Consider the following 25904-nt stretch of genomic DNA (forward strand, 5'->3'; position numbering starts at 1 on the left):
GTTGATGTAGCTTATACACGATGAACAATAAACTGGCTGTCACTCATAACAATCCTCTCGTGTTAATAACAATCTGTTAGAGTTATCACGATTTTATGTAATATCTTGCCCTGTACATGTTTTCTTTAATTTCTGAATAGGAAAAATGACTCAGAAAGTTTTACTAGGCTATTCGAGTAAGACACAGAAGAACGATATATCATTTTCAGGGGGATAAATTACAACATCTATAACAGAAGGACAATTCTGTGTCCTTTCTTGTTTTCTTGTTGTCTGTGAATTATTTATCACTTTATTGACATCACGTTTTTCTGGTCGATAAAAGTGCTGTCCCGCTGACAAGATAATGAATAATGCTCTCTGAAAGTTCTTGAGTGCTTTTCCAGAAATCGGCTTTCTGTAAACTGTAGCAAAACGCAGCCAACCTAGATACGAACTCTCAAAAGTGTAGTACCTTCGGTACGCACTCTGGGACGCACACACTGACGAAAATTCACTCTGGAAAAACCAGCTAAATCGTACTTAATTACGTAAAGCTGCTTCGGCGGAGTTCTTTGACAAAAATACGTAATCAATTAGAAACCTCTAAACGACCAGAGTGTAGATATTTTAAATAACTTGTGCATCTTTTGTTCAGCATCATAAAGCTTATCGAGAGTATGATCAACGGAACAAGTAATAAATTAACTAAACTGGCAGATGAAGACAAGCAATGGCATTTCTCTGTATTCGCGCACTTATTGCCTTCCAACAATCGTAGTAGTCATTCGCCGTTTAGACGCAGACGCATCGGAGCTCTGACGCTACGAAGCTCTGGCGGTCAGTGAAGAGCTTGCAGAATATCTGAAGTTAATAACATCCCACGTGAATGGCGAGAAAAGCGTATCGCGAAGATTGCCCGAGCAGCGGGTTCCGCTTTCTGTTGAAAACAAACTCCAATTAAAAGGAGCTGAATAAATCTGCCATGGTGGAAACAAGCCTGAAAAATGGCCAAAAATAAATTCCAGAGAGTTCAGATTCCTTGCCTGAACGCACGTAATTGGGGCTCTGTAGAGCACTTAATGAAAATCTATACCATGCAGTAAGTTCAACATAGTCGATTGGCGCATGAAAGCGGACCTGGATATCAACAGACAGCTTAGACTGAATGTCAGCCTACTGGACTTTGTAATAGCCACATTCTCATCACAGATGTTTCAAACTGAAGTAAGCGTGTTGACTGTGTCCAACAATAAATCTGTGAAATCACCGAACGTTATTCTTTTGTGGTGGTGAATTTGGCCTCGTCATGTACCACTCTGCCCAATTTTAAGTCATCTACTCTACTTGGTATTAGTTTGCTGTTTTCTTAGGTGACAACTGTCTACCTGCAGTAAATACCCATACTACACAATTCTACTGTCTGACGCCGCAAAATGAGTAGAAATGTGTCCAAAAGATCTCTGATTTTTGTGCCAGAGCTAGCTAGCACTCTCGTCGTCAGAATCCATTATTTAAATTTTATTTTCTAGCCTCTTTACGTATTTTAATCTTACTACGTTACTAAAAGATTTAGTACCATAACTAACACAGCTGTTATCTTCGTAAGCCGTGACTTCAAATCAACATTTATAATAACATAACTGCATGAACTTCATTCCAAATAAATATAGTCCTTTCGTCGTTAATTCGAACTACTCTAAATTTATGACAAAGCCACAAGGATAATTTAATACGTATACGCAGCCCGTTCTCATAGTTCATTGAAACATCGGTAGAGAAAGTGTAGCACGGCATTTTCTTCTTAGTACTGATACCACAGGGTAACTGTAATTGATACCCCATTTTTTGATTGCTGGTGATACTCTCCGAACCGAGGGCCTCAGCATACATTAGCTACTTTTTTCACAAATATCTGATGTATTTTCGATAAAGAAATGCACAGAATCTGACACTTACTGAGCCGCGAATAATGGGTGATCTCATAAAGTATTTTCAGTCGTTCTAGTCAGATTGTAGTAAAAAATTTCTGATGAGTTTCGGCAGTGCGGTTGGTGCTATCTGAATGAGCGTTGCTATGAAATAGCACAATGCTGTTTGATAGCAAAGCCGGGCTTTAGGGGCGAGCTATACCTTTGAACTCACCTGACCGCATCCCAGAGTATTGTTTATTGTTGTGCCCTTCGCCAAAATAACATTCAGTTACTTGGCCTATTGAGTTCGTAAACATCACGAGTATTAACGTTTCTGTGTCATTGTGTGCTTTAAATTTCATTTCGACGAACACTTGAATTTTCACGCTACACTTCTGCATTATGAAGTTACAGATATACATTTCATTTCAGAAATTATCATTCTTACAAAATCTTCACCAAGCTTATATTATTAACCAACTGTTATTATAATTCTAGTTAATTTATTTTATTTATTTTACAATATTATGTCCGAAAGAGAAGCGTGACTTGTAGCTGATGTGTTTGTAGCTAATCTGTTTGCGTTCTTCTTCTGTCAAAATCTTTTAATCATCTCACTGGAGTCTCTCTTCCGCTCTTCTTCCCACGTTCTGTTGGTTCTAGTTTCGGTTTGCCTGCGTACTGATTCTCGATAAACATTCTGAATCCATTTCCGTCCTGTACCATCTCACCTGCGACGCCAGTTTCCTGTAGATCTCTCTTTCACTTTCAAGTAGCCATTTGCTCTGAACTTTGATTCAGATGACAAGGCTGAGAATTCTATGTGTCAACCTATCATCATTCATTCTGAGACTGTTATCGTAAAATTTTCACCGTCTCTTTCTGAAACGATTAGAGTTTTTCTCGGTATGCTAATATAATTACCAGGATAGTCTTTTTATGCAGATTTATTTTAAGTAGATTGGGCCAAAAATTGCAATGAAGAGAAAATGAAATGAAACTTCACAGGTTGAGAGGTTAAGTGTCGTTTTTCAGGGCGTACTAACTCGAGTCAAATACACCAATAAACTTGACAGTATGAGCCCACTTGTCAGCTTGGAAGACTTACCAGAAGCTAAGACATGCTGTCGTGAAACACTTCACGGTTTTTATCAATCACCTTCGACTTTAGCTCACTGTTACGTTGACATATTACTGCCTACTTGATATAGGCTGTCATTAAAGCCTGTACGACACTTTCTCTACATCAATAACAATGGCCATTTTCACTGCTGATACTACTGATCCTGTTTCAAAACATCCCAGAGGTGTTATATAGGATTCAGATCAGGACCCTGTGCAGGCCAGTCTATTGCAAGGATGTTATTGTCACGATTCTCCGCCACAGGCCGTGCAGTACGAACAGGCACTCGATCTTGTTGAAAGATTTAACCGCCATCCCCAAATTGCTCTTCAACAGTGGGAAGCAAGAAGCTGCTGAAAACATCAATGTAGGCCTGTGCTGTGATAGTGCCACGCAAAACAACAAGGGGTGTAAGGCCCCTCCACGAAAAACACGACCACACCATAACACCACCGCCTCCGAATTTTACTGTTGGCACAACACACATTGGCAGATGTTCACGGGGCATTCGCAATACCCACACCCTGCCATCGGATCGCCACATTGCATACCGTGATTCGTCACTCCATACAACGTTTTTTCCACTGTTCAATTGTCCAATGTTTACGCTCCTTACACCACGCGAGGCGTTGTTTGGCATTTACCGGCGTGATGTATGGCTTATGAGCAGCCGCTCGACCATGAAATCCAAGTTTCCTTACCTTCCGTCTAACTGTCACAGTACTTGTAGTGGATCCTGATGCTGTCTGGAATTCCTGTGTGATGGTCTGAATAGATGTCTGCCTATTTATACATTACGACCCTCGCCAACTGTCAGTGGCCTCTGTCAGTCAACAGACTTGATCGGCCTGCACGCTTTTGTGCTGTACGTGTCCCTTCACGTTTACTTTTCACTATCATACCAGAAACAGTCGACCTAGGGATGTTTAGGAGTGTGGAAATGTCGCGTACAGAAGTATGACACAAGTGACACCCAATCATCTGACCACGTTCGAAGTCCGTGAGTTCTTAGGAGCGTCCAAGTGTGCTCTCTCACGATGTCTAATGACTATTGAAGTTGCTGATATGGAGTACCTAGCAGTAGGTAGCAGCACAATGCATCTAACATGAAAAACGTATGTTTTATTGATGTCCGGATACTTTTGATCACATAGTGTAGTTACGATACACACCGCCACGTTACACTCTACGATTCGGAGCCCTCTAGGGGCAGAGGACAGTACATATGTAGACATGAAGAATTAAGATGTAGAATACTAATAAGGTTTGTTTTGTTTGAAAAGCTTTAAGAGTCTTCGCATCAAAAATTAGGAGACATTACTTTCAGTACGCCTTCGTACATACATTGGTTGTAAAAAAAATGGAAACACCATTAGAAATGCATGCTTGAGCGTAAATACAGATGAAAGTCAAGCCTGTAGGTGTACTGTTGTACTTGACCGCGAACGTCATCTGTGCAATGTCCTCAGTATGTTGCAAGTGTTAGTCGTGGTCATAACAACGTCCTTCGTAGTTGTGAGTGAGTTATGTGGGAACTATGTGAATTCTTGCGTGGGCAAATCATTGGTGCTCGTTTGGTGGGTACTTACGTAACCGAGGTAGCTGAAGTGTTTGATGTTTCGACAGACTCTGTATTTAAGATGTGTATAGCATTCAGAGAAGGCGGAAAAACATCATTCGCTAAGTAACAATGCTGACGAAAATGTATCCTGGGTGATCGCGAGAGACGGTCATTGAAGAGGATCGTGACAAAAAATAAGAGGACGACAGATGCAAGACTCGTTGCAGAAGTGAATGTCATACTCGTGAACGCTGTCAGCGCGAAATCAACACGAATGAAGCTCCATAAGAAGTGATCAAAATGCCCGTGAAAGAGAATCATGGCACCAACGCCTCAAAATTTGGACTATGGAGCAATGGAAGGGAGTCATTCGGTCGGGTACGTCTTGTTTCACGTTGTTTTCAACTTCTAGCCGTGTTTACTTCCCAGCAGTGATGATATGGGCCACCAAATCGCGTTATTCCATGGGTTCTCTACAATAATTATTTGACCATTTTGCCCGATCAGGTCCATGCCATTGTTCAATGTTTGCTCCCCAATGGCGATGCTGTGTTCCAAGGTGATAGGACCCTATTCACTCGGTTCGCATCGTCCAGGACTTGTTTTGTGGGCACGAGAATGAATTGTGGCATCTCCCCTGACCATCACAGTCAACAGGTCTTAATATTATTGAGCATTTGAGGTCTACTTTGGAGCGAAGGATGCGTAACCACTAGCCACCTCCATCATCATTACTGAACTAGCCGTTATTTTGCAGAAAAAGTGGTGTAAGATTCCCTTGAAAACGATACAGAACATGTATTTATCTATTCCAAGACGTTTGTAAGCTGTTTTGAGTGCCGGGTCTCCTACGTTCTAATAAACATGGTAACGTGTTCTGTTTTTGGTGTTTCCATATTTTTGTCCACCCCCTCTACGTCGCCGCAAAACACGCGTGATGGACACATGAGGAAAGGCTAACTCTCGATTGGCACGACGAGTAGACGGTGCTATCGTCAAATGCTTTGAGTTGTAGAGGTGCAATGCTGTAGTCTAGACGAACATCATGCCACACAGTTGTAACTGAACTGCATCTGTTGAAACGGAGAACGCGAAAGGCCTTTCGTTGCTTGATATCGCCATTTCTACTGGAAGCACTTTGAATAAACAACGAGTGAGCGAGCCAGTTCCAGCAAGGAGATCCTACCGACAATGGCATCTTGCAACTGGCGCCAACTGAAATTCACCCAAAGTTTCTGTAGTCATTCCTGAAAGAGATATAGTGTTGTGCAAGGAGCTGAATCTTTTTGAAACGCCCTGTATTTCACATCCGACCATTATGACTGCTAGTGACTGATTCATACACTGACGAGTCAAAACTTTGTAAGCAGCCTCATAGCAGAGCGTTGGTCCACTTCGGAACGAAATATAGCAGCGGTTGTACTTCACATGGAATAGACAACTCCTATTGTAGGTTTACGGAAGTATGCGGTGCCACATTGCTACGCACACATCACGTAAATTACGGGCTAGTGGTTTCTGGGCACGGAGCTGGTGCCCGACAGCGTACAATATATGTTCCAACGGGTTTAAATCAGGCGAATTTGGTGACCAATACGTCAAAGTGAGAGCTATATCATGGCCGTCAAACCTCTGTAACACGTTTCTTCATGATACGTACAGTTATCCAACTGAAAGATGTCATTGCCATTGGGGAAGACATTAAGCATGAAAGGATGCAGGTGGTCCGCAGTAATGCTTACGTAGCACACAAAAGGGAAATGCGAAGAATCTACGTATAGTATGGGTCCGTGAAGCGAAATGGGAAGAAGACAAGGATTTCTGGTCACGTGTGTATAGGGTAATATCAACAGCAGCAGAAAACGGTATAGCGGGAGTAGGATTCCTAATGAATAGTAAGGCAGGATAGAGAGTGTGTTACTGCGAACAGTTCAGTGATAGGGTTATTCCTATCAGAATCGATAGCAAACCAACGTCGACAACGATAGTTTAGATATACATGCCGACGACGCAAGCTGAAGATGAAGAGCTAGAGAAACTGTATGAGGATATTGAAAGGGTAATACAGTACGTAAAGGGAGATGAAAATCTAATAGTCTTGGTGGACTGGCATGCAGTTGTAGGGGAAGGAGTAGAAGAAAAGGTCACAAGAGAATGTGGACTTGGGACAAGGAATGAGAGAAGAGAGAGACTAATTGAGTTCTGTAATAAATTTCAGCTAGTACTAGCGAATACTCTGTTCAAGAATCACAAGAGGAGGAGATATACTTGGAAAAAGTCGCGTGACACAAGAATATTTAAGTTAGATTACATTATGGTCTGACAGAGATTCCGTCATCAGGCACTGGATTCTAAAGCGTATCCAGGAGCAGATATAGACTCAGATCACAATGTAGTAGCGATGAAGAGTAGTCGAAAGTTTAAGAGATTAGTCTGGAAGAATCAATATGCAAAGAAGTGGGATAAGAAAATACTAAGGAATGACGAGATACGCTTGAAGTACTCTAAGGTTAAAGATACAGTAATAAGAAATAGCTCAATAGGTAGCAGAATTGAAGTGGAATATATATCTCTAAAAAGGACAATCACAGAAGTTGGAAAGAAAAATATAGAGCACAGAAGGTAACTGCGAAGAAACCTTGGGTAGCGGAAGAAATAATTCAGTTGATCGATTAAAGAAGCAAGTAGAAAAATATTCAGGGGTATTCAACAATACAGAAATACAAGTTGCTAAGCAGTGAAATAAGCAGGAAGTGCAGGGAAGCTAAGACGGGAGTTGCATGAAAAATGTGAAGAAAACGAAAAAGAAATGATTGTCGGAAGGACTGACGCAGCACATAGGAAAGTCAAAAAGGCGTTCAGTGAAATTAAAAACAGGGGTGGTAACATTAATAATGCAATGGAAATGCCACTGTTAAACGCAGAGGAGAGAACGGATAGATGGAAACAGTACATTGAAGGCCTCTCTCAGGGGGAAGATAAAGGAGTCGATTTAGAAGAGATAGGAGATCGAGTATTAGAATCAGAATTTAAGAGGGCTTTGGAGAACTTAAGATCAAATAAGTTAGAAGGGATAGATAACACTCTGTCAGAATTTTTAAAGTCATTGAGGAAAGTGGCAACAAAACGACTATTCACGTTGGTCGTAGAATGTATGAGTCTGGTGGCATACCATCTAACTTTCGAAGGAATATCATCCACACAATTCCGAAGACTGCAAGAGCTGACAGGTGCGAGAATTATCGCACAATCAGCTTAACAGCTTTTTGCTGACAAGAGCAATATACAGAACAATTGAAAATAAAATTGAGGAGGTATTAGATGACGACCAGTTTGGCTTTAGGAAAGGTAAAGGCACCAGAGAGGCAATTCTGACGTTGCGGTTGATAATGGAAGCAAGACTAAAGACAAATTAAGATACTTTCATAGGATCTGTCGACTTGGAAAAAGCGTTTGACAATGAAAAATGGTGCAAGATGTTCGAGATTCTGATAAAAATAGGGACACGCTACAGGGAGATATGGGTAATATACAGTATATACAAGAGCCAAGAAGGAATAATAAGAGTGGACGAGCAATAACGAAGTGCTCGGATTACAAAATGTGTAAGACAGGGTTGTAGTCTTCCGCCCCTACTGTTCAATCTCTACATCGAAGAATCAATGATGGAAATAAAGGAAAAGTTCAGGCGTGGAATTAAAATTCAACGTGAAAGGATATCAATGATTCGATTCGCCGATGACATTGCTATCCTGATTGAAAGTGAAGTACAAGTACATGATGTGCAGAATGGAATGAATAACCTACTGAGTACAGAATATGGACTGAGAGTAAATCGAAGAAAGACGAAAGTAATGAGAAGTAGCAGCAATGAGAACATCGAGAAACTTAACATCAGGATTGATGGTGACAAGTAGATGAAGTTAAGGAATTCTACTACCTAGGCAGCAAAATAACGACGGACGGAGCAAAACTGACATCAAAACCACACTAGCACTGTCAAATAGGGCATTCCTGAGAGAAGAGAAGTCTACTAGTATCAACCATAGGCATTAATTTGAGGACCAAATTTCTGAGAATGTACGTTTAGAGCACATCTTTGTATGTTGGGATTTGTGGGAAAACAGGAACAGAAGAGAATTGAAGCATTTGAGGTGTGGTGCTACAGACGAATGTTGAAAATTACTCGTAGATGGACTGACAAGGTAAGGAATGAGAAGGTTCTGCGAAGAATCGGAGAGGAATGGTAAATGTGGAAAACACTGACAAGGAGAAGGGACAGGGTGATAGGACATCTGTTAAGACATGAGGGACTGACTTCCATAGTACTAGAGGGAGCTGTAGAGAGCAAAAACTGTAGAGGGAGACTGATATTGGAATACATCCAACAAATAACTGGGGATGTAGGTTACAAGTGCTACTCTGATATGGAGTGGTTAGGTCAGGAGAGGAATTCGTGACCGCCTGCATCAAACCAGTCAGAAGACTGATGACTCGAAGAAAAAAAATCGACTATAGAATGATACCCATATTCGTCGCTGCAACACTTCTGCAATTTTCTTGACGTGTCACGAGTCTGCAACGCCAACAGGCCGTATTAAGTATCGCGGTGGACAATGTGCATAAAGTTTTAGCTCACTCACGGGCGTCGCCTGTACTTAATTACTTGGGGGTGTGGGTGGGGGGAATCACAAGGGGGTCTAAACGGGAGATTCTCTTGATAAAAGTAGAAAAGATTAGAACTTAATATCACTCTTTGGTGCGTTCGTGATGCTTCAGGCAATATGTTTCAATGGCACTTTAAACATCCAAACCGTGCCTATTTGAGCCTGGGTTAAAATTTATTTTGTGATAACCGAGTATAAAAATTTATGTAATCACATAATTTTTTTATACTCGGTTATCACAAAATAAGTAATGTATTTTATGTCCTAAGCAAATCTGGAAACTATTTCGAACTGAATAGTTCTTCAAAGTAAATTCTACTTGATTTTTGTCGGAAATTCCATTTAGAGTACTTTTCAAACATTAATAATACAAAATATTGATCAGCCGAGCATCCGCAACTGAGAAACACATTTGCGTTTGCATAATTATCTGGTTACACCTGGAGCTCAAGCTCGAGGTTTCGAAATCGGTTGTGCAATAAACAAGAAATTACTGGCAACTTATTTTATTAATTGAAAATACATTTAAAAATACGATTAATTTGGAGCTTAAAATACAGACCTATGCTTTTAAAACATGGAGAATGTGGAAAACTTTTACTTAGGAAGAACATCCTAAAAAAACACATTGTATAGCTTTCTTTCGCTGAGTAATGAGCGCGAAACTGCCATCGGTAAATTGATAGTTGATTATAAACCTTTTTGTAGGAAACAACCAAGGAAAAATAATATATATACAGCATACAGGCTATATGTTATACTTAAAGCAGTTAAAAAAACAGATGATAAATTCCTGTAAACTAGGTGTGCTGCTACATTATAGTGGTAGAACTGAGTAAACTAAAATACATGTTGTAACAAATACCAGCATCTGGAGTAAATGATTGTCGCTTGGCGTTCGATTGTTAGCCGTGTGCCTTCCAGCCACCTCTCTTTCAATTCCACTTCTCCAGTATTCTGCCAATAAACCAAAACCTATCACCTACTTTACCCACGACTGGGCCTATGTGATTATGCCATTTCACATCCCTACAAAGTGTTACACCCAGTGATATTATAGTCATAGGACACTACGTTTTCTCGTTTAAGAGCACAATTTTTATATTTCTGAACTTTTAAAGCAAGATCCGATCTTTGCACGACTTAGAAACCTTATCAAGATCTGACTGAATATTTACGCAGCTTCTTTCAGACAGTACTTCATTACAGATAGATCCATCAACCGAATAAGTGCTACTATTAATATTGTCCACTACATTGTTAATATACAACATGATTAGCAAGCGTCCCACCACTCTTCCCTGGGGCACATCTGAAGTTACTTCTACATCTGATCCACCCAAGATAACATGCTCCACCAAGAAGTCCTCAGTCCATCATAAATTTCACTTCTATATCTACATCTACATCTACATGGATACTCTGCAATTCACATTGAAGTGCCTGGCAGAGGGTTCATCGAACCACCTTCACAACTCTCTATTATTCCAATATCGTATAGTGCGCGGAAAGAACGAACACCTATATCTTTCCGTATGAGCTCTGATTTCCCTTATTTGATCGCGGTGATCGTTTCTCCCTATGTAGGTCGGTGTCAACAAAATATTTTCGCATTCGGAGGAGAAAGTTGGTGATTGATAACCCATTTGATCGAACTTTTGACTATAAAGGAGGTGTGATGCGGAGTCAAATGCTTTTGGGAAATCAAGAAATACTGTATCTGCCTGAGTGCTTTGATCCAAAGTTTTCTGCATGTCATGTGAAAAAAGTGTGAGTTGGATATCAGGTGATCGGTGTTTTCGGAACCCATGCTGGTTGGCAAGGAGTTCTGGTGAGATACCTCATTATGTTTGAGCTCAGTATATGTTCTAATCTTGTACAACAAATTATGTCAAGGAGATTGGGCGGTTGCTTTGTGAATCACTTCTACGACTCTTCTAGTAAACGGGTGTGACCTGTACTTCCTTCCATCTACTAGGCACGGATTTTTGATAGAGGACTCTACGATAGATTATAGTTAGAAGAGCGGTGTTTGTGTATGTTCTGGCCGCTAGGCGGCATGCTTCAACACTAGAGAGCATGAGTACACGACAGATTTCGTTTGAGCAATGTTACAAGGTGTACAACTTCGCTTCCGCCGTTTTTCCCCAACATTTAAGCTTTAATGAAACAAATTGGTTACACATGTACCATTCAAAGTATTTTGGATCGCTGGCCACTACTTTCTCCCATCTTTCGGGCAGTGTACGAATCCCGTGTCGAAAAAATTGTTCATCTTTTGAAGCGATCCACGAATCTATCCTATTTGCGACTTCTTTATGAGATCGGAAGTATTAGTCTGCCAGGCCATGCGCCATTGATTTATACAGGTGAGAGTCAGAGGGAGAAATGTCTGGAGAATAGGGGCTGAGGTAGGACTTCTCATTTTAACGTTTCCAAGTACGTTTTTACCACTTTTGCAACGTAGGGTCAAGCATTGTCGTACTGCAAAATCACTTTACCGTGCGTCTCCCTGTATTTCAGCCGTTTGTCTTTTAATACTCTGCTCAGACGCATTAACTGCGTTCTATAACGAGCACCCGTGATTGTTTCACTTGGTTTTAACACCTCATAGAACACGATGCCGAGCTGGTCCCACCAAATGCAGAGTATGATACTTGGAACCGTAAATATTCTGTTTGGCCGTCGACGTGGAAGTATGGCCGGGATATTCCCATGATTTTTTGCGTTTAGGGTTATTTTAATGGAACCATTTTTCGTCCCGGTCACAATGCGATGCAGAAATCCCTTCCGTTTTTGCCTCTGAAGCAACTGTTCACAAACGCCGTTCATCGTCTCTTGGTTTCAGCTCACACGGGACCCAAATTCCTTCTTTCTGAATCATGCTCATAGCCCTGAGACGTTTTGAAATGGCTTGCTGTGTCACTCGCACTAATAGTGCGAATTCTTCTTCAGTTTGACGCGAGTCTTCACTCAGCAATGCCTCCAATTCTGCATCTTCGGAAACATTCTCTCTTCCACCACTACGCCGGTCTACGACGTTAAAATCACCGTTGTTGAAGCGTTGAAACCGCTCACGACACGTTCTTTCACTGACAGCGTCCTTACCATACGTACTTGAGAGCAAACGATGAGACTCAGCCGCTGTTTTCTTCATACTGAAACAAAACAGTAACACCTCCCGTAAATGACCAGAATTAAGCTCGTAAACTGACATTTTCAATCAGGCACAACTGTTTGATGCAGACACAAATCGACTAATGTTTGAATGAAGTTATGTTGACCGAGGTCCAAGCTAACTGCCTGACGTCTGCGATCTGTTTCTTTCGACCGCTACTTACCATTGTCGCCACCTATCGGCAAACAGCGGAAGCAAAGTTCTACACATTGTACACTACTGGCCATTAAAATTGGTATACCACGAAGATGACGTGCTACAGATGCGAAATTTAACCGACAGGAGGAAGATGCTGTGATATGCAAATGATTAGCTTTTCAGAGCATTGACACACGGTTGACGCCGGTGGCGACACCTACAACGTGTTGATATGAGGAAAGTTTCCAAACGATTTCTCATATAAAAACAGCAGATGACCGGCGTTGCCTGGTCAAACGCTGTTGTGATGCCTCGTGTAAGGAGGAGAAATGCGTACCACCACGTTTCCGCCTTTGATAAAGGTCGGATTGTAGCCTATCGCGATTGCGGTTTATCGTATCGCGACTTTGCTGCTCGCGTTGGTCGAGATCCAATGACTGTTAGCAGAATATGGAATCGGTGGGTTGAGGAGAGTAATACGGAATGCCGTGCTGGATCCCAACGGCCTCGTTTCACTAGCAGTCGAGATGACAGGCATCTTATCCGCATCGCTGTAACGGATCGTGCATCCACGTCTCGATCCCTGAGTCAACAGATGGGGACGTTTGCAAGACAACAACCATCTGCACGAACAGTTCGACGACATTTGCAGCAGCATGGACTATCAGCTCGGAGACCACGGCTGCGGTTACCCTTGACGCTGCATCAGAGACAGGAGCGCCTGCGATGGTGTACTCAATGACGAACCTGGGTGCACGCATGGTAAAATGTAATTTTTTCGGACGAATCCAGGTTCTGTTTACAGCATCATTATTGTGGCATCCATGTTTGGCGACATCGCGGTGAACGCACATTGGAAGCGTATATTCGTCATCGCCATACTGGCGTATCACCCGGCGTGATGGTATGGGGTGTCATTGGTTACACGTTTCGGTCACCTCTTGTTCGCACTGACGGCACTCTGAACAGTGGACGTTACATTTCAGATGTGTTACGACCCGTGGCTCTACCCTATATTCGATCCCTGCGAAACCCTACATTTCAGCAGGATAATGCACGACCGCATGTTACAGGTCCTGTACGGGCCTTTCTGGATACAGAAAATGTTCGACTGCTGCCCTGGCCAGCGCATTCTCCAGATCTCTCAGCAATTGAAAACGTCTGGTCAATGGTGGCCGAGCAACTGGCTCGTCACAATACGCCAGTCACTATTCTTGATGAACTGTGGTATCGTGTTGAAGCTACATGGGCAGCTGTACCTGTACACGCCATCCAAGCTCTGTTTGACTCAATGCCCAGGCGTATCAAGGCCGTTGTTACGGCGAGAGGTGGTTGTTCTGGGTACTGATTTCTCAGGATCTATGCACCCAAATTATGTGAAAATGTAATCACATGTCAGTTGTATTATAATATTTTTGTCCAATCAATACAAGTTAATCCACTGCATTTTTTCTTGGTGTAGCAAATTTAATGGCCAGTAGTGTATTATACAGCTGTTGATGTTATTTTGTCCGGACACTGTAAATGCATCGCGCCAGAGGGCTGTATCCTTAACGACTGTCTGTTTCCAGCACGAGCTGCAGCTGAGCGCGACCGCTGGAGGACGCGTGGTGGCCAGAGCGACGCTGCTGGTGCGACTGCTGGACGCCAACGACCAGCCGCCGGTGTTCCAGAAGGCGCTGTACCGCGCTCAGATAGCAGAAGAGGAGGACCCGGCCAACCTGCCACGCGCCGTCCTCACGGTGGGTCGCGCTCGCTCTTTAGTCTCTGCTAAGCGTCCGCAGCTTATCTTGTTTTAATATGCAGCATGTAATGGTTCTATGGACACAAAGACTAGACAGGAATGGGTTTACCATCCCAGAGGGAACACAATCAGTCGTGCTTGTGCCGAAGTGATGGGACGAGCAGACACATCACATACGAAGAGTAATCATAATGTACAGTTGGGGAGTTCACTGCGCGAGGAAATCAAGTCTCAGTAAGAAAGTTCTGAGAAAAATATACCTCAAGTTTTTGCTGAATAACTGATTACAGGAAAAAGTTTGCATAGAACACTGAAACGACAAACGGTAGTATCGCGTAAACAAGGTATAAAAAAATAGCTCTGAGCACTATGGGACTTAACTTCTGAGGTCATCAGTCCCCGAGAACTTAGAACTACTTAAACGTAACTAACCTGACATCACACACATCCATGCCCGAAGCAGGATTCGAACCTGCGACCGTAGCAGCAGTGCGGTTCCAGACTGTAGTGTCTAGAACCGCTCGGCCACTCCGGCCGGCCAAGTTATAAAAGGGCAGCGGATTGGCGGAGCTATCATTTTATTTGAAAAGGTTTCCGACGTAATTATGTCCGTACGACGAGAACTGACGGACTCTGAACGCGGAATGGCAGTTGTAATTAGATGCATGGGACACTCTATTTCGGAAATAGTTAGGGAAATCAGTATTCCGAGATCCACAATGTCAAGAATGTGAGGAGAACACCAAATTTCAGCCATTAGCTCTCACCATGGACAACGCAGTGGCCGACGGACTTAACTGAACGACCGAGAGCAACGGCGTTTGCGTAGAGTTGTCATTGCTAACAGACAAGTAACACTGCGTGAAATAATTGCTGAAATCGATGTGGAACGTACTACGAACGTATCCGTCAGGACAATGCGGCAACACACGGCCGAAGTGAGTGACTTTGCTAACAGCACGACATCGCTTGCAGCGGCTCTCCTGCGCTCGTGGTCAAGTCGGTTGGACCCTAGATGACCGGAACACCGTGGCGTCGTGACAAGATTCCCTATTTCACTTAGTAAGCGCTGATGGTAGGGTTCGAGTGTGGCGCAGACTCCACGAAACCCCGGTAGCTGAGTGGTCAGCGTGACAGACTGTCAATCCTAAGGGCCCGGGTTCGATTCCCGGCTGGGTCGGAAATTTTCTCCGCTCAGGGACTGGGTGTTGTGTTGTCCTAATCATCATCATTTCATCCCCATCGACGCGCAGTTCGCCGAAGTGGCGTCAAATCGAAAGACCTGCACCAGGCGAACGGTCTACCCAACGGGAGTCCCTAGCCACACGACATTTCCATTTCCACGAAACCTTGAACCCACGTGTCAACAAGGCTCTGTGGAAGCTGGTGGTGGCTCCATAATGGTGTGGGCTGTTTACATGGATCATTGACTGGAAATGGTTATGTTCAGCTACTTGTAGACCATTTGCAGCCATACTCAGTATTCATGTTCCCAAATAACGATGGAATTATTGGGGATGACAATGCACCATGTCACAGGGCCACAATTGTTCACGACTGGTTCAAAGAACATTGTTGACAATTTGAACGAATGATTTGGCAGCTAGATCGGCCGACATGAATCCCGTCGAACAATCATGGGACATAATCGAGAGGTCAGTTCGTGTATAAATTCCTGCACCGGCAAACACTTTCGCCATATGGATGGCTATAGAGGCAGCATGGCTTAGTGTTTCTGCAGAGGACTTCCAACGACTACTACAGTACATGCCACGTCGGGTTGCTGCACTAAACCGGGCAACAAGAGGTCCGACACGATATTAGGAAATATCCGATGACTTTTTGTCACCTCAGCGTAAAATGCTTGAATGGTACAAGGGAATTTGTATAATGTATTCTTACACTGAAGAATGGTAAATTTAAGTGCTATTACTTGCTACCTTGAATAAAAAGGTAGAATCTTGGATTTGATTCTTTTCTGCACTGAATGTATTGTACTTGTATCTTCCTCTTAAAACAGAAAATAAATGTCTTTAATATGTAATTATAATTTTATTCCCTATGTCTGCTTGTAACAAACATTTACAGACAGTAAGTTACACAATTTAGTTTCGAAGAAAAATCTATCCACTTCCATCTAAAAAATGGTTCAAATGGCTCTGAGCATTATGGGACTTAACAGCTTTGCTCATCAGTCCCCTAGAACTTAGAACTACTTAAACCTAACTAACCTAAGGACATCACACAACACCCAGTCATCACGAGGCAGAGAAAATCCCTGACCCCGCCGGCAATCGACCCCGGGAACCCGGGTGCGGGAAGCGAGAACGCTAACGCACGACCACGAGCTGCGGACCCACTTTCATCTGCTCACCCTTGAAAATCTGCAACAATCCAAGCTGACGTGGTGGAAATGTACGGCAACATTGCACCGTCTTACGACGCAGTGGTTAGATGGCCTATACGCCTTCAGTGTGGTCAGACAATTCTGCATGAAGAAAAACAAAGAGGCAGGTCATCTTTTTAAGAAGAACTGGGAATCAAGGGAAAAAAACAGTCGCTTACCAGTTTTCAACATCTTGCACATTTTGAACATGACGAAGGTCCACGCTCGTTAAGTCACGCGTCAACACAACAAAAAACTTGCTAAACCGAGGCAGCAGCTGGTTTGTTGCCGCTGTCTCAGGCCACTCCAGATATCTTGATTATCCACCTAATGAAGATGATGTACTGCTTGGTGTGTCACTGCGAAACGAAGGACAAGAGAAAGCAGTACAGAAATATGGATTCATTACCGTCAAAAAAGGCGAAAATGTAACGGTGTTCGGAAAAGGTAATGCGTTTGTTGGGACTGGCATGGTAGGTATGAGCAAATTTTAAAAATATGCATATGTATTGTGTAGATATTTACAAAAGACATTATATAGACAAGAATACCGATATTTCAATACATCGGTTGATGTTTTTAATATTTTAAAAAATAATCAATTTTTAACAAAAATTTAAAAATTGACTAATACTAGATTGATGCATAAGTCCGTAGCGCCTTTGTTTTGCACGGTGGTATTCCAGTTGTTGTGAGTTTATTTATCGATTGCCATTTTTTTCTTTTGGAGTTCACTTTTGCTATTTGAGTTTATGTATTTCGATTTTGTCATTTGGAGCTATGGACACTAGAAAATGGAGTGCCAATTGGAGAAATCGGAACATTTCCGAAATATTCTTCCCTCTGAGTTCAATAGCGGTGTGACGGCGGCGGAGGCAGCCAGAAACATTTGCGCTGTTCATGGAGACAATGCCACTGGACAGAGCACAGCAAGAAAGCAGTTTTCTCGTTTTGAGGAGGGTCGTTTTGACATTAGTGACTCTCCACGTTCAGGAAGACATTTCGAGTTTGATGAAGATCGAAACGTCCCCTTAGAAAAATTATACATGACTGTGCTTAAACTGACACAATTATTTTTTAGCGCAACGCAATCTGACTTTCAGTAATCCCTACAAAAGAATGGCCCTGACTAACATTAACCTATACCTTTCATGAATCACTTACCTCACAAAAATCTTCATTACTCGAACTACTGCAATACAGCGAGCGCCAATACTGCCAGCTAAATAAAAACTACTGAAGGCACTAACTACTGATAGGCATAGTTAGCAAATGAAATATTTTGATAGAGAAGGAACAATGTATTTACCTTAATAGTGTTCAAATGTCATAATATATATACCAGTCCATGATATCCAATATTACAAATTTACTCTTTCTGATGGACACACGTCCAGATCGTTTGCTCTCAAAATTCCGCCATCTCTCTCCCCACATCCACCACTGCTGGCGGCTCACCTCCAACTGCGCAACACTACGCACTGTTAACATCCAGCTGCCCAACACTACAATAGCCAACAACAATGCAAACCAGCCACAGACTGCACACAGCACAGCCAGCGATTTTCATACAGAGTGCTACGTGGCGTTACCAATAAAAAATCTAAACAGCCTACTTACATAGCCCCCATGCTCCCCACAAAAAATTTTACAAATAGTTTTGGGCCATGGCTAATACAGATTTGAAATAAATTTTCGTAATTACAGTAACGAAGATATCAAAGGCACACACTTATCGATACAATGTTGGTCAAAAGCTAAAATTTTCTCACAGTCCATAAATACAGTCCTGATCAGTCATCACAGTAAAATTGCAGTGTGTTTTTTTTCTCAAAGTCTGAGCAGTAAAAGAAAATGCACACAGAAGTAGTGGATTTCCATGCAGTCTTGAAGAAGTAGTGTTGTCCTACCAACAGAAAGACAGTGCTGACTCTTGACATGCAGGCAGGTAATGGTCCACAACAGAGCAAACCCACAGCAGAGTCAGTCGAAGTTTTGAAGAATATTGGTATGTAGGTCATCACAGAGCAGACCCACTGTAGTCCTGGTAGAGATTACGGTATTGGTGGGCCACCAGAGCTGCAGACCCACTACAGTCCTTGTAGAGATAATGCTATTGGTGGGTCATCAAAGATGCAGACCCTCTGTAGTCCTTGTAGAGATGGCCAGCAGCCTTCTGTTGTGACTGTGTGGGTGCACCATCACCATTGAGGAGTCTTGCGGATAATATAGCACCACTTGAGCACTCACAAAGTTTTTTTTTCTAATTGTCCTTAGAACCAGCAATGCTGTTAACCAGTCCCTTGCTGAATTATTAACACATGTGCAAGCACTAACAGTCCCTACTTCTCACATACTGTGCATATATTATGTCCAACATAAACGTGCGCAGTGAAATGATAGTTAATTTGAAGAACTGGTGTGTATACAATTACAAGTTTACGACATGCGAATACAATTACAAAGGTACAAAATACATCATTAAAGAACATAACAATACAGATAACATTTGTAGTAGTACAGGCTATACAAAAGAATAGAAATAAACAGATACATCAGTGTTACAGGAATTATGACATAAGTACATACATAAAAGATCAGAATAACTTTTGAAACGTCAACTTCTCACATGAGCAACAAAACAGAACAGAATAAATAATGTCTACGCATCTTTACAGTAAATAACATATTATCAGAAAAATTCTACAACGTAAATCTTATTAGCTAAACACATAAAGACAGGGAAAACACAAATTCACGTAGTGTAATAACACAAAAATACAGGACAGTGTTTGTTTTCAGTGTGGCATTTGGTACTGCAGTCCCACCCAAAACTTCATTCCGTAGATCTTTTCTCTTATTTCAACATTTGTTTCCACCAAAAAAAATTCTATCCAAGCATGCTTTCTGTATTCTGTTCACATCGTCTTTCAAAAATAGTTTTTCTCCACTGTACACTACTTTTTTGGCCAAACCATTTTCTTATAGCTTTTCAATGCATTTCTTCCAATTCATCATAGTTCATTCTCTTATATAGCCTACCCCCTCTTAAGCTAACTTAAATCTGCTGAGCTCAGATGCATGAAGTAAGGGACGAGGCAATGCAGCAGCACAAAACAATTAATTCAAACAGCAATGACAAAAAAATGTAAATTGGCAAAGCAAGCAGCAGTATATCAAAATTAGCAAAGCAAATGCAACATTACAACTAATATAAGGCAATGTGCAGCAAACAAGAAAAATAAATCAGTAGTAAAACTGGCTTAACAGAGTAATACAAAGTGAAATTTAGTAGCTCTATGCCTGGAAAACAGCAGCAGCAAATGCAATAACAAATATCTAAACATGACAAAGCTCAAGCAGAAAAAATAGTACACTAAAGACAATAATGCTGATAAGGAAAATGTCTATTCACATTTTAATGTGTATGTAATTAAAGTGGTGCACCACAACTTATTCTACCAAAGAAATTACCAAGTACTTGAAAAGAAAATTCTGTATGCAGTTCCTGTGAAGGGAAATGTCTTTTTGTGCTCCTTCGTTTTTTTAAATTACATCATAAAGTTATTATTTACTGGATCTGTAAGCATAAAATATTTATATTAGTGCATCTATAAAATTTTATTTTAACCAATGCTGCAGTGCAGCTAGAAACTAGATATTAAACAAAATAGGCAAAGTAAGGCGTGAAACGTCATTCACTAGCTATATGGCGTTTCATATAGTAGTAAACAATCTTTCAACCAGCAAGACAATAGACGTGAAATGTTTTTCATCATTTCACTTCAGTAAATATCATAAATTAAGAACTCTAAAGTGTAATCATGTTCTCAAGATTGAGCGTGTCGTATTTGCGATGCTTTCTACAAAGAACTGTCAATATCGAGGTTAATGGCCTCTTTTTTTTCTCCACCTAATGGCTTTTTCTCCAGGCGACGCACAGCTGGGCGTCAACGACGCATTACGTCGAGGTCACTTAGCTGCAGTGACAGTTTGACACAAATAAAATTTCACAAGTCGAGAAATTACAGTAGAAATGTGTAGAAACAAAATCCTATAAATATAACAGTGTCCAAAAAATTTTCGCCGGCATTGTGATACATTCACGCATTTACACACATTTAATAACTCTTAAAGTACGATTCTTGGTTTCCAACATCCTTTTTCTCAAATGAGAGTGGCTAACCACTACTCATTATTCCTTACCTTAGTACGCATATACATTTTCGTCGACACTTCTTAGATATTTCATCATAACAGATACGTAGCATAATCAGATTTCTCATGTAGCATCAGCTTATTGATCATAAACATACCTCAGCAGCGTAATACTCATCGTCGTCGTAATAATAACGTCGTAACACCTCAGTCAAATCTCAAAAACGTCGTAGCTTTTTGCAATAATGTCAAAACCTAAAAAAAATTCTCTGCTCATTTCAATAGTATCATCAAGCTCAAACGTACTTTAAAAATCATGAACCCATACCAAATACATCATTCAAAGCTCTCAAAGTATCACAATGGTTCTGAAAAAATATGAAGAGTTCACAAAGTACATACAAAATACAGTTTCATAAGTGTGAAGTTATCCAACTGTGTAATTGCATAAACATCTGTCACTTACGCAGTAAAATAATGTTTGTTTCTCTGTTACATAATCAGGTAGCTGTGTAATTCTGTGTTGGAGAAATATGGTACCGTTGTGTAAGGTTGTATTAGCAAATACTATATTAGCTAGGGCTCCTTGTGCTTGCCAGACGCATGGTACACAAAGTAAGCGTGTACCCCCCTTAGGATTAATGTAATTATACCCTCAGGTGTTACAGATTACAGAAATGGAATGAAATGTATCACGGAAAACTTTCTTTGTAATTCAAAATTTTTTTTAAAATAAATGTTTTAAGTACAAAATTAATCACTCAAATACGTGTCCTTTAGCGCTGAATGTGCCTCTTGCCGTAAGATAATTCTGTGGAAGTGTCGTAGTTATCGTCCTCTGTAAGCAAAGTTCTGCTGAAGTCAATGTACTCACCTCATCATAAACAAAAGTGAAATGCTTTGCGTATAGATATCGTAGTTATTGTGCTTATTGCCGTGATGAAGAAAGTACTGTACTGTAACGTATTGTTGTGCTACGTAAAAGGGTGTCTCATTGTAGCTATACCACAAAAGTTACTACTAAAACATGTTTTCCTTTCCAGAAGAATTCAGAAAAAATGTGCAGATATAAAACTGATACAGCGCAAAAGCAATAATATAAATTGTGTCACTCATTAGTAGCGTCGTGATATAATCGTGTAGCTGTCAAATAAACTAACCACTGTATCATCTGATATCTCTCAGAAAGTACTTTAAATCGAGAATGTATTTTCAAGTAAACCAAAATGTTGCATTAAAATCTCATTAGCAGTACCGGTACATGTTCTAAGCATGTGAGCCTTATGGTCGTTACGTAATCGTGCAAGTAACAAGCAAGAATGTACACACACAGTTAACACTGTGTCGTCTGTTCACTATAACAACGCATTCGTAATTTCTGTTTAAATAAGTTCTCTTGGTTCTTTCTCGATATTTAACTTCAAACATTGTTGCATGTTAACAGTTTCCAAGTCTGACAAAGCATACTAGTAACGTGAAGTGATAAGTTGTATGGCAAAGTTAAAAAGCAGATTATCTCTCAATATACGGTTTTACATGTGAAATGTGGTGCAATCCTTTACTCTTCCTAATACGTAGAGTTTCAGTTTCAACGCAATTATCATGTGGTATACGTCGGATTCTGTAAGGTCCATTGTAAATCAGAAAGAATTTGTGACTCAAGTGTTTCTTCTTATGTAACAATGAATGAGCTTTAATGAGAACTTTGTGACCATTATATAATTTCTTTGCATTTGTTCACCGTGTAGTTATCTCCTTTTGTCTGCTGCAGATTTTACATTTTAATAGCCAAATCAATTATGTCTTTGTGTCGAAGTTTACGTGTATTCGGGAAAGGTACAAGCTCTCTGATTCTGTTCGGTGGTTCTTCATTCTTCAGTACAAGAAAAGGTGGTAAAGCAGTGGAGTCATGAGGCAATTCATTCAGTACGTTTTGAAATAAGTGTAAATATCCGTCTAAATGCTGATGCTTTCTGTGACAATAAAGTCTGCAAAGCTTATTGATTTCTTTCATAATCCGTTCAGACGGGTTACAATGTGGTGAGTACAATGAAATAAAAACAGATTTGATTTTATGGTTCCAAAGCATGCGTGACCAAACAGCAGACCTGAATTGTGGTCCGTTATCTGAAATGACTTTACTAACGTGTCCAACTTCACGTAAGAAATTTTTAACAAAGACGTTGGATACAGACCGTCCAGTGGCTTTACGTAACGGAGTGAAAGAAACAAATTTTGAAGTAAGTTCAACAGCGACTAGAACGTACGAAAATCCATTCGATGTTCTGACAAGGGGTCCCAAGAGATCAACAGCATCAAATTCTTTTAATTTAGAAGGAATGATAGGAAACAACGGAGCACGATGTGAGATAGTAGATGATTTCGCCTTTTGTCAAAGTTTACAAATAGAGAAGACTCTTCGAATTCTCTTTTCCATATTGTCAAAATAACAAGTCGTTCGAAGAATACGATAACATTTTCGTGGACCAAAATGTGCGTAGCTGAAATGAAGTTACCAAACGAGCTTATTAACAAAATCGTCTGGAATGCAAAGTACCCATAGCTTGTCATCAACAGTGCAGCGTTTGAAGAGTATGTTGTTTCTAACCAGGTAATAATGCCGAATCTGAGTGTACGTCTTTTCATGCCATTTACTTTTGATGTCTTTCCAAATCGGATCTTTATCTTGTTCATGAGCAATGTCCTTTAAAGATGTGGTGATGAAGTTTTCAAAGGCGACTTTCTGAATGTAAAGAATACTGAAATTTTTCTCGAGGTTGCCTTCTGTGTTACTTTTCTCAAGCCCAGCCGGTGCGCGTGACAGTGCGTCCGCAACAATGTTCTCCTTGCCAGGAATGTAGACTATTGTGAAGTGGAATTCTTGCAGAAACAATGCCCAAGGTTTTAACCTGTCATGATTTAATTTTGAAGACATAAGAAATTGTAATGCACGATGATCACTGTATACTTTTACGTGCTTGCCAGAAAGAAAGAAACGGAATTTGTTAAATGCCCACACGATAGCTAAAGCTTCTAATTCAGTAACGGAATAATTTTTTTCAGATTTTGTTAGCAGTCGGCTAGCAAAAGCAATGGTTTTCTGATCAGTAGTGTCATTTTCTATGGCTTCTTGAAATAAGTGGGCACCAAGACCGACTTTAGAATAATCCGTGCTAAGGCAGAAATCTTGTGACAGATCTGGATGAGCTAGTATTGGCGCGTTAAGTAGCGATTCTTTCAAAGAATTGAATTCCAACTGTGCTTGTTCGTCCCAGTTACAAATAGTATTTTTTTCCAGAGAGAGAACAAAGTTTTGGTGTAACTAGAATTTGCATATTCAGAAAACGACGGTAAAAATTTATGAGACCTAGAAAACTGCGGACTTGTTTTTTTGTGGATGGAACTGGAATGGCTCTGATTGCTTCTAACTTTTCAGGATCCGGCTGAATGCCTTCAGAAGAAATAATATGTCCCAAAAACCTCACCTCTGACCTACCGAATTCAGACTTTTCCAAGTTAACTGTAATTCCAGATTCTGCAAAAATACGTAACAAACTGTTGAGGATGCGATTATGTTGTTCCCATGAGGCTTCCGCTATTAGAATATCATACACATATAAGGTGATGTTTTAAGAAATCAGATAATATGGAATTTATTCCGCGAATGCATGCTGCCGAAGAAATGTTCAAACCAAAAGGAAACTTCCGAAATTGATAACAAACACCGAAACAAAGAAAAGTTGTGTATTTTCTACATTCTGGTTGAAGTTCGAGCTGATAAAAGCTGGATCTGAGATCAATAGAAGACAACACTTTCACACCATCAAAATTTTGAAGAAGTTCTTCCATCGTTTGCAGCCTGTATGTTTCAGGAATAGTGATAGTATTGATTTGTCTCGAATCTAAGACAAGTCTGATCGATCCATTTTTCTTCTCAACAGCATGTAATGGATTGTTGTATGAGCTTACTGCAGGCTCAATAATGCCCTCGTCAAGCATAGATTGTATTTCTGTTCTAACACGGTCCCTATAATGTGCTGGAATTACGTATGGTCTAACACAAAATTTAGTATGCTCACGAACACGAAATTAGTATTGAAATTCCTTGATTGTTCCTCTTTTGTGAGTAAAAACTGTAGAATATGCTTGTAAAATCTCAAAAAGGTCTTGCCTATCAGTGTCGTTACAATTCTCAATTGTTTGGATATTATTCTGAATTAACTCATTAGTTTCAAATATGTCGTCGATATCATCCCTGTCAGTACTTGCAGAGTGATTGTTAGTGTCTAGTTCCGTAGAAAATTCCGAACTGTTGTCTAACAGAAAGTGAAGCCGATTAATTTCCTCGTTATGGTTTAAGAGCTAAACCTCAAATTTCAAATCTATTGACTTACCTTCTTTCTCTAAACTTATTTCAGTATTGTGAAAGTTTAAGACTGCTTTGTATTCATTCAAAAAGTCTACTCCCAATATAATTTCCGTCGACAATAATGGAACAATAAGAAAGTTCCTAGAGAAGCAGTGGCTTTGACAAAAGAATTCTAAGTTGGTTTGTTGGCGTACATCTACACTTTTTCCAACGATTGCACCTTGTAATTTAATCTTATGTAACGGAAGTGTGGGGCAATCGTTCTATTTGTTGCATTTGCTAAAGGCTGTTTCACTAATTACTGAAATGGGACTGCCAGAGTCAAGTACGGCCGTACATTTTACGTCAATTACTGTAATGTGAATCACAGGATATGCAATGATGTTATGTTTTACGTCGTGTTCCTGGAGTAAGATGCCCCTAATGTCTTCCATTTTTACGTAATTACTAGCTACGGCAGCTGCGTTGTCAGTTTCATAAGTACATTTTGTGGCTGCCAGCGGTATGAGTCATTGCCTATTGTCTCTTTGTTGGCGCGCGTCGTTATTGGGATTTGGAGACCTAACTTCTACAAATTCACCTCGTCGAGAGGGCCCTGCCCTGTTTGAATCCCGCCAGTTCTGATGCAATTCAGGTCTGTCGTTACGATCATATCGTCTGTCGTCATGTCGGTAGATTCCATTGTGTC

General features: G+C 40.7%; 1 protein-coding gene across 1 annotated transcript in view; it reads left to right on the forward strand.

Moving 5' to 3' along the window:
* The window catches only part of LOC124620144 (neural-cadherin-like), a 198212-nt gene that overhangs the window by 43281 nt on the left and 129027 nt on the right, over positions 1-25904 (forward strand). The window contains exon 3 of the mRNA XM_047146814.1: positions 14131-14301. Within this exon, the coding sequence (XP_047002770.1) occupies positions 14131-14301 (171 nt within the window). The remainder of the gene's footprint in view (positions 1-14130; positions 14302-25904) is intronic.

Source organism: Schistocerca americana, chromosome 6 (assembly GCF_021461395.2).
Source record: "Schistocerca americana isolate TAMUIC-IGC-003095 chromosome 6, iqSchAmer2.1, whole genome shotgun sequence".
NCBI lineage: Eukaryota > Metazoa > Arthropoda > Insecta > Orthoptera > Acrididae > Schistocerca > Schistocerca americana.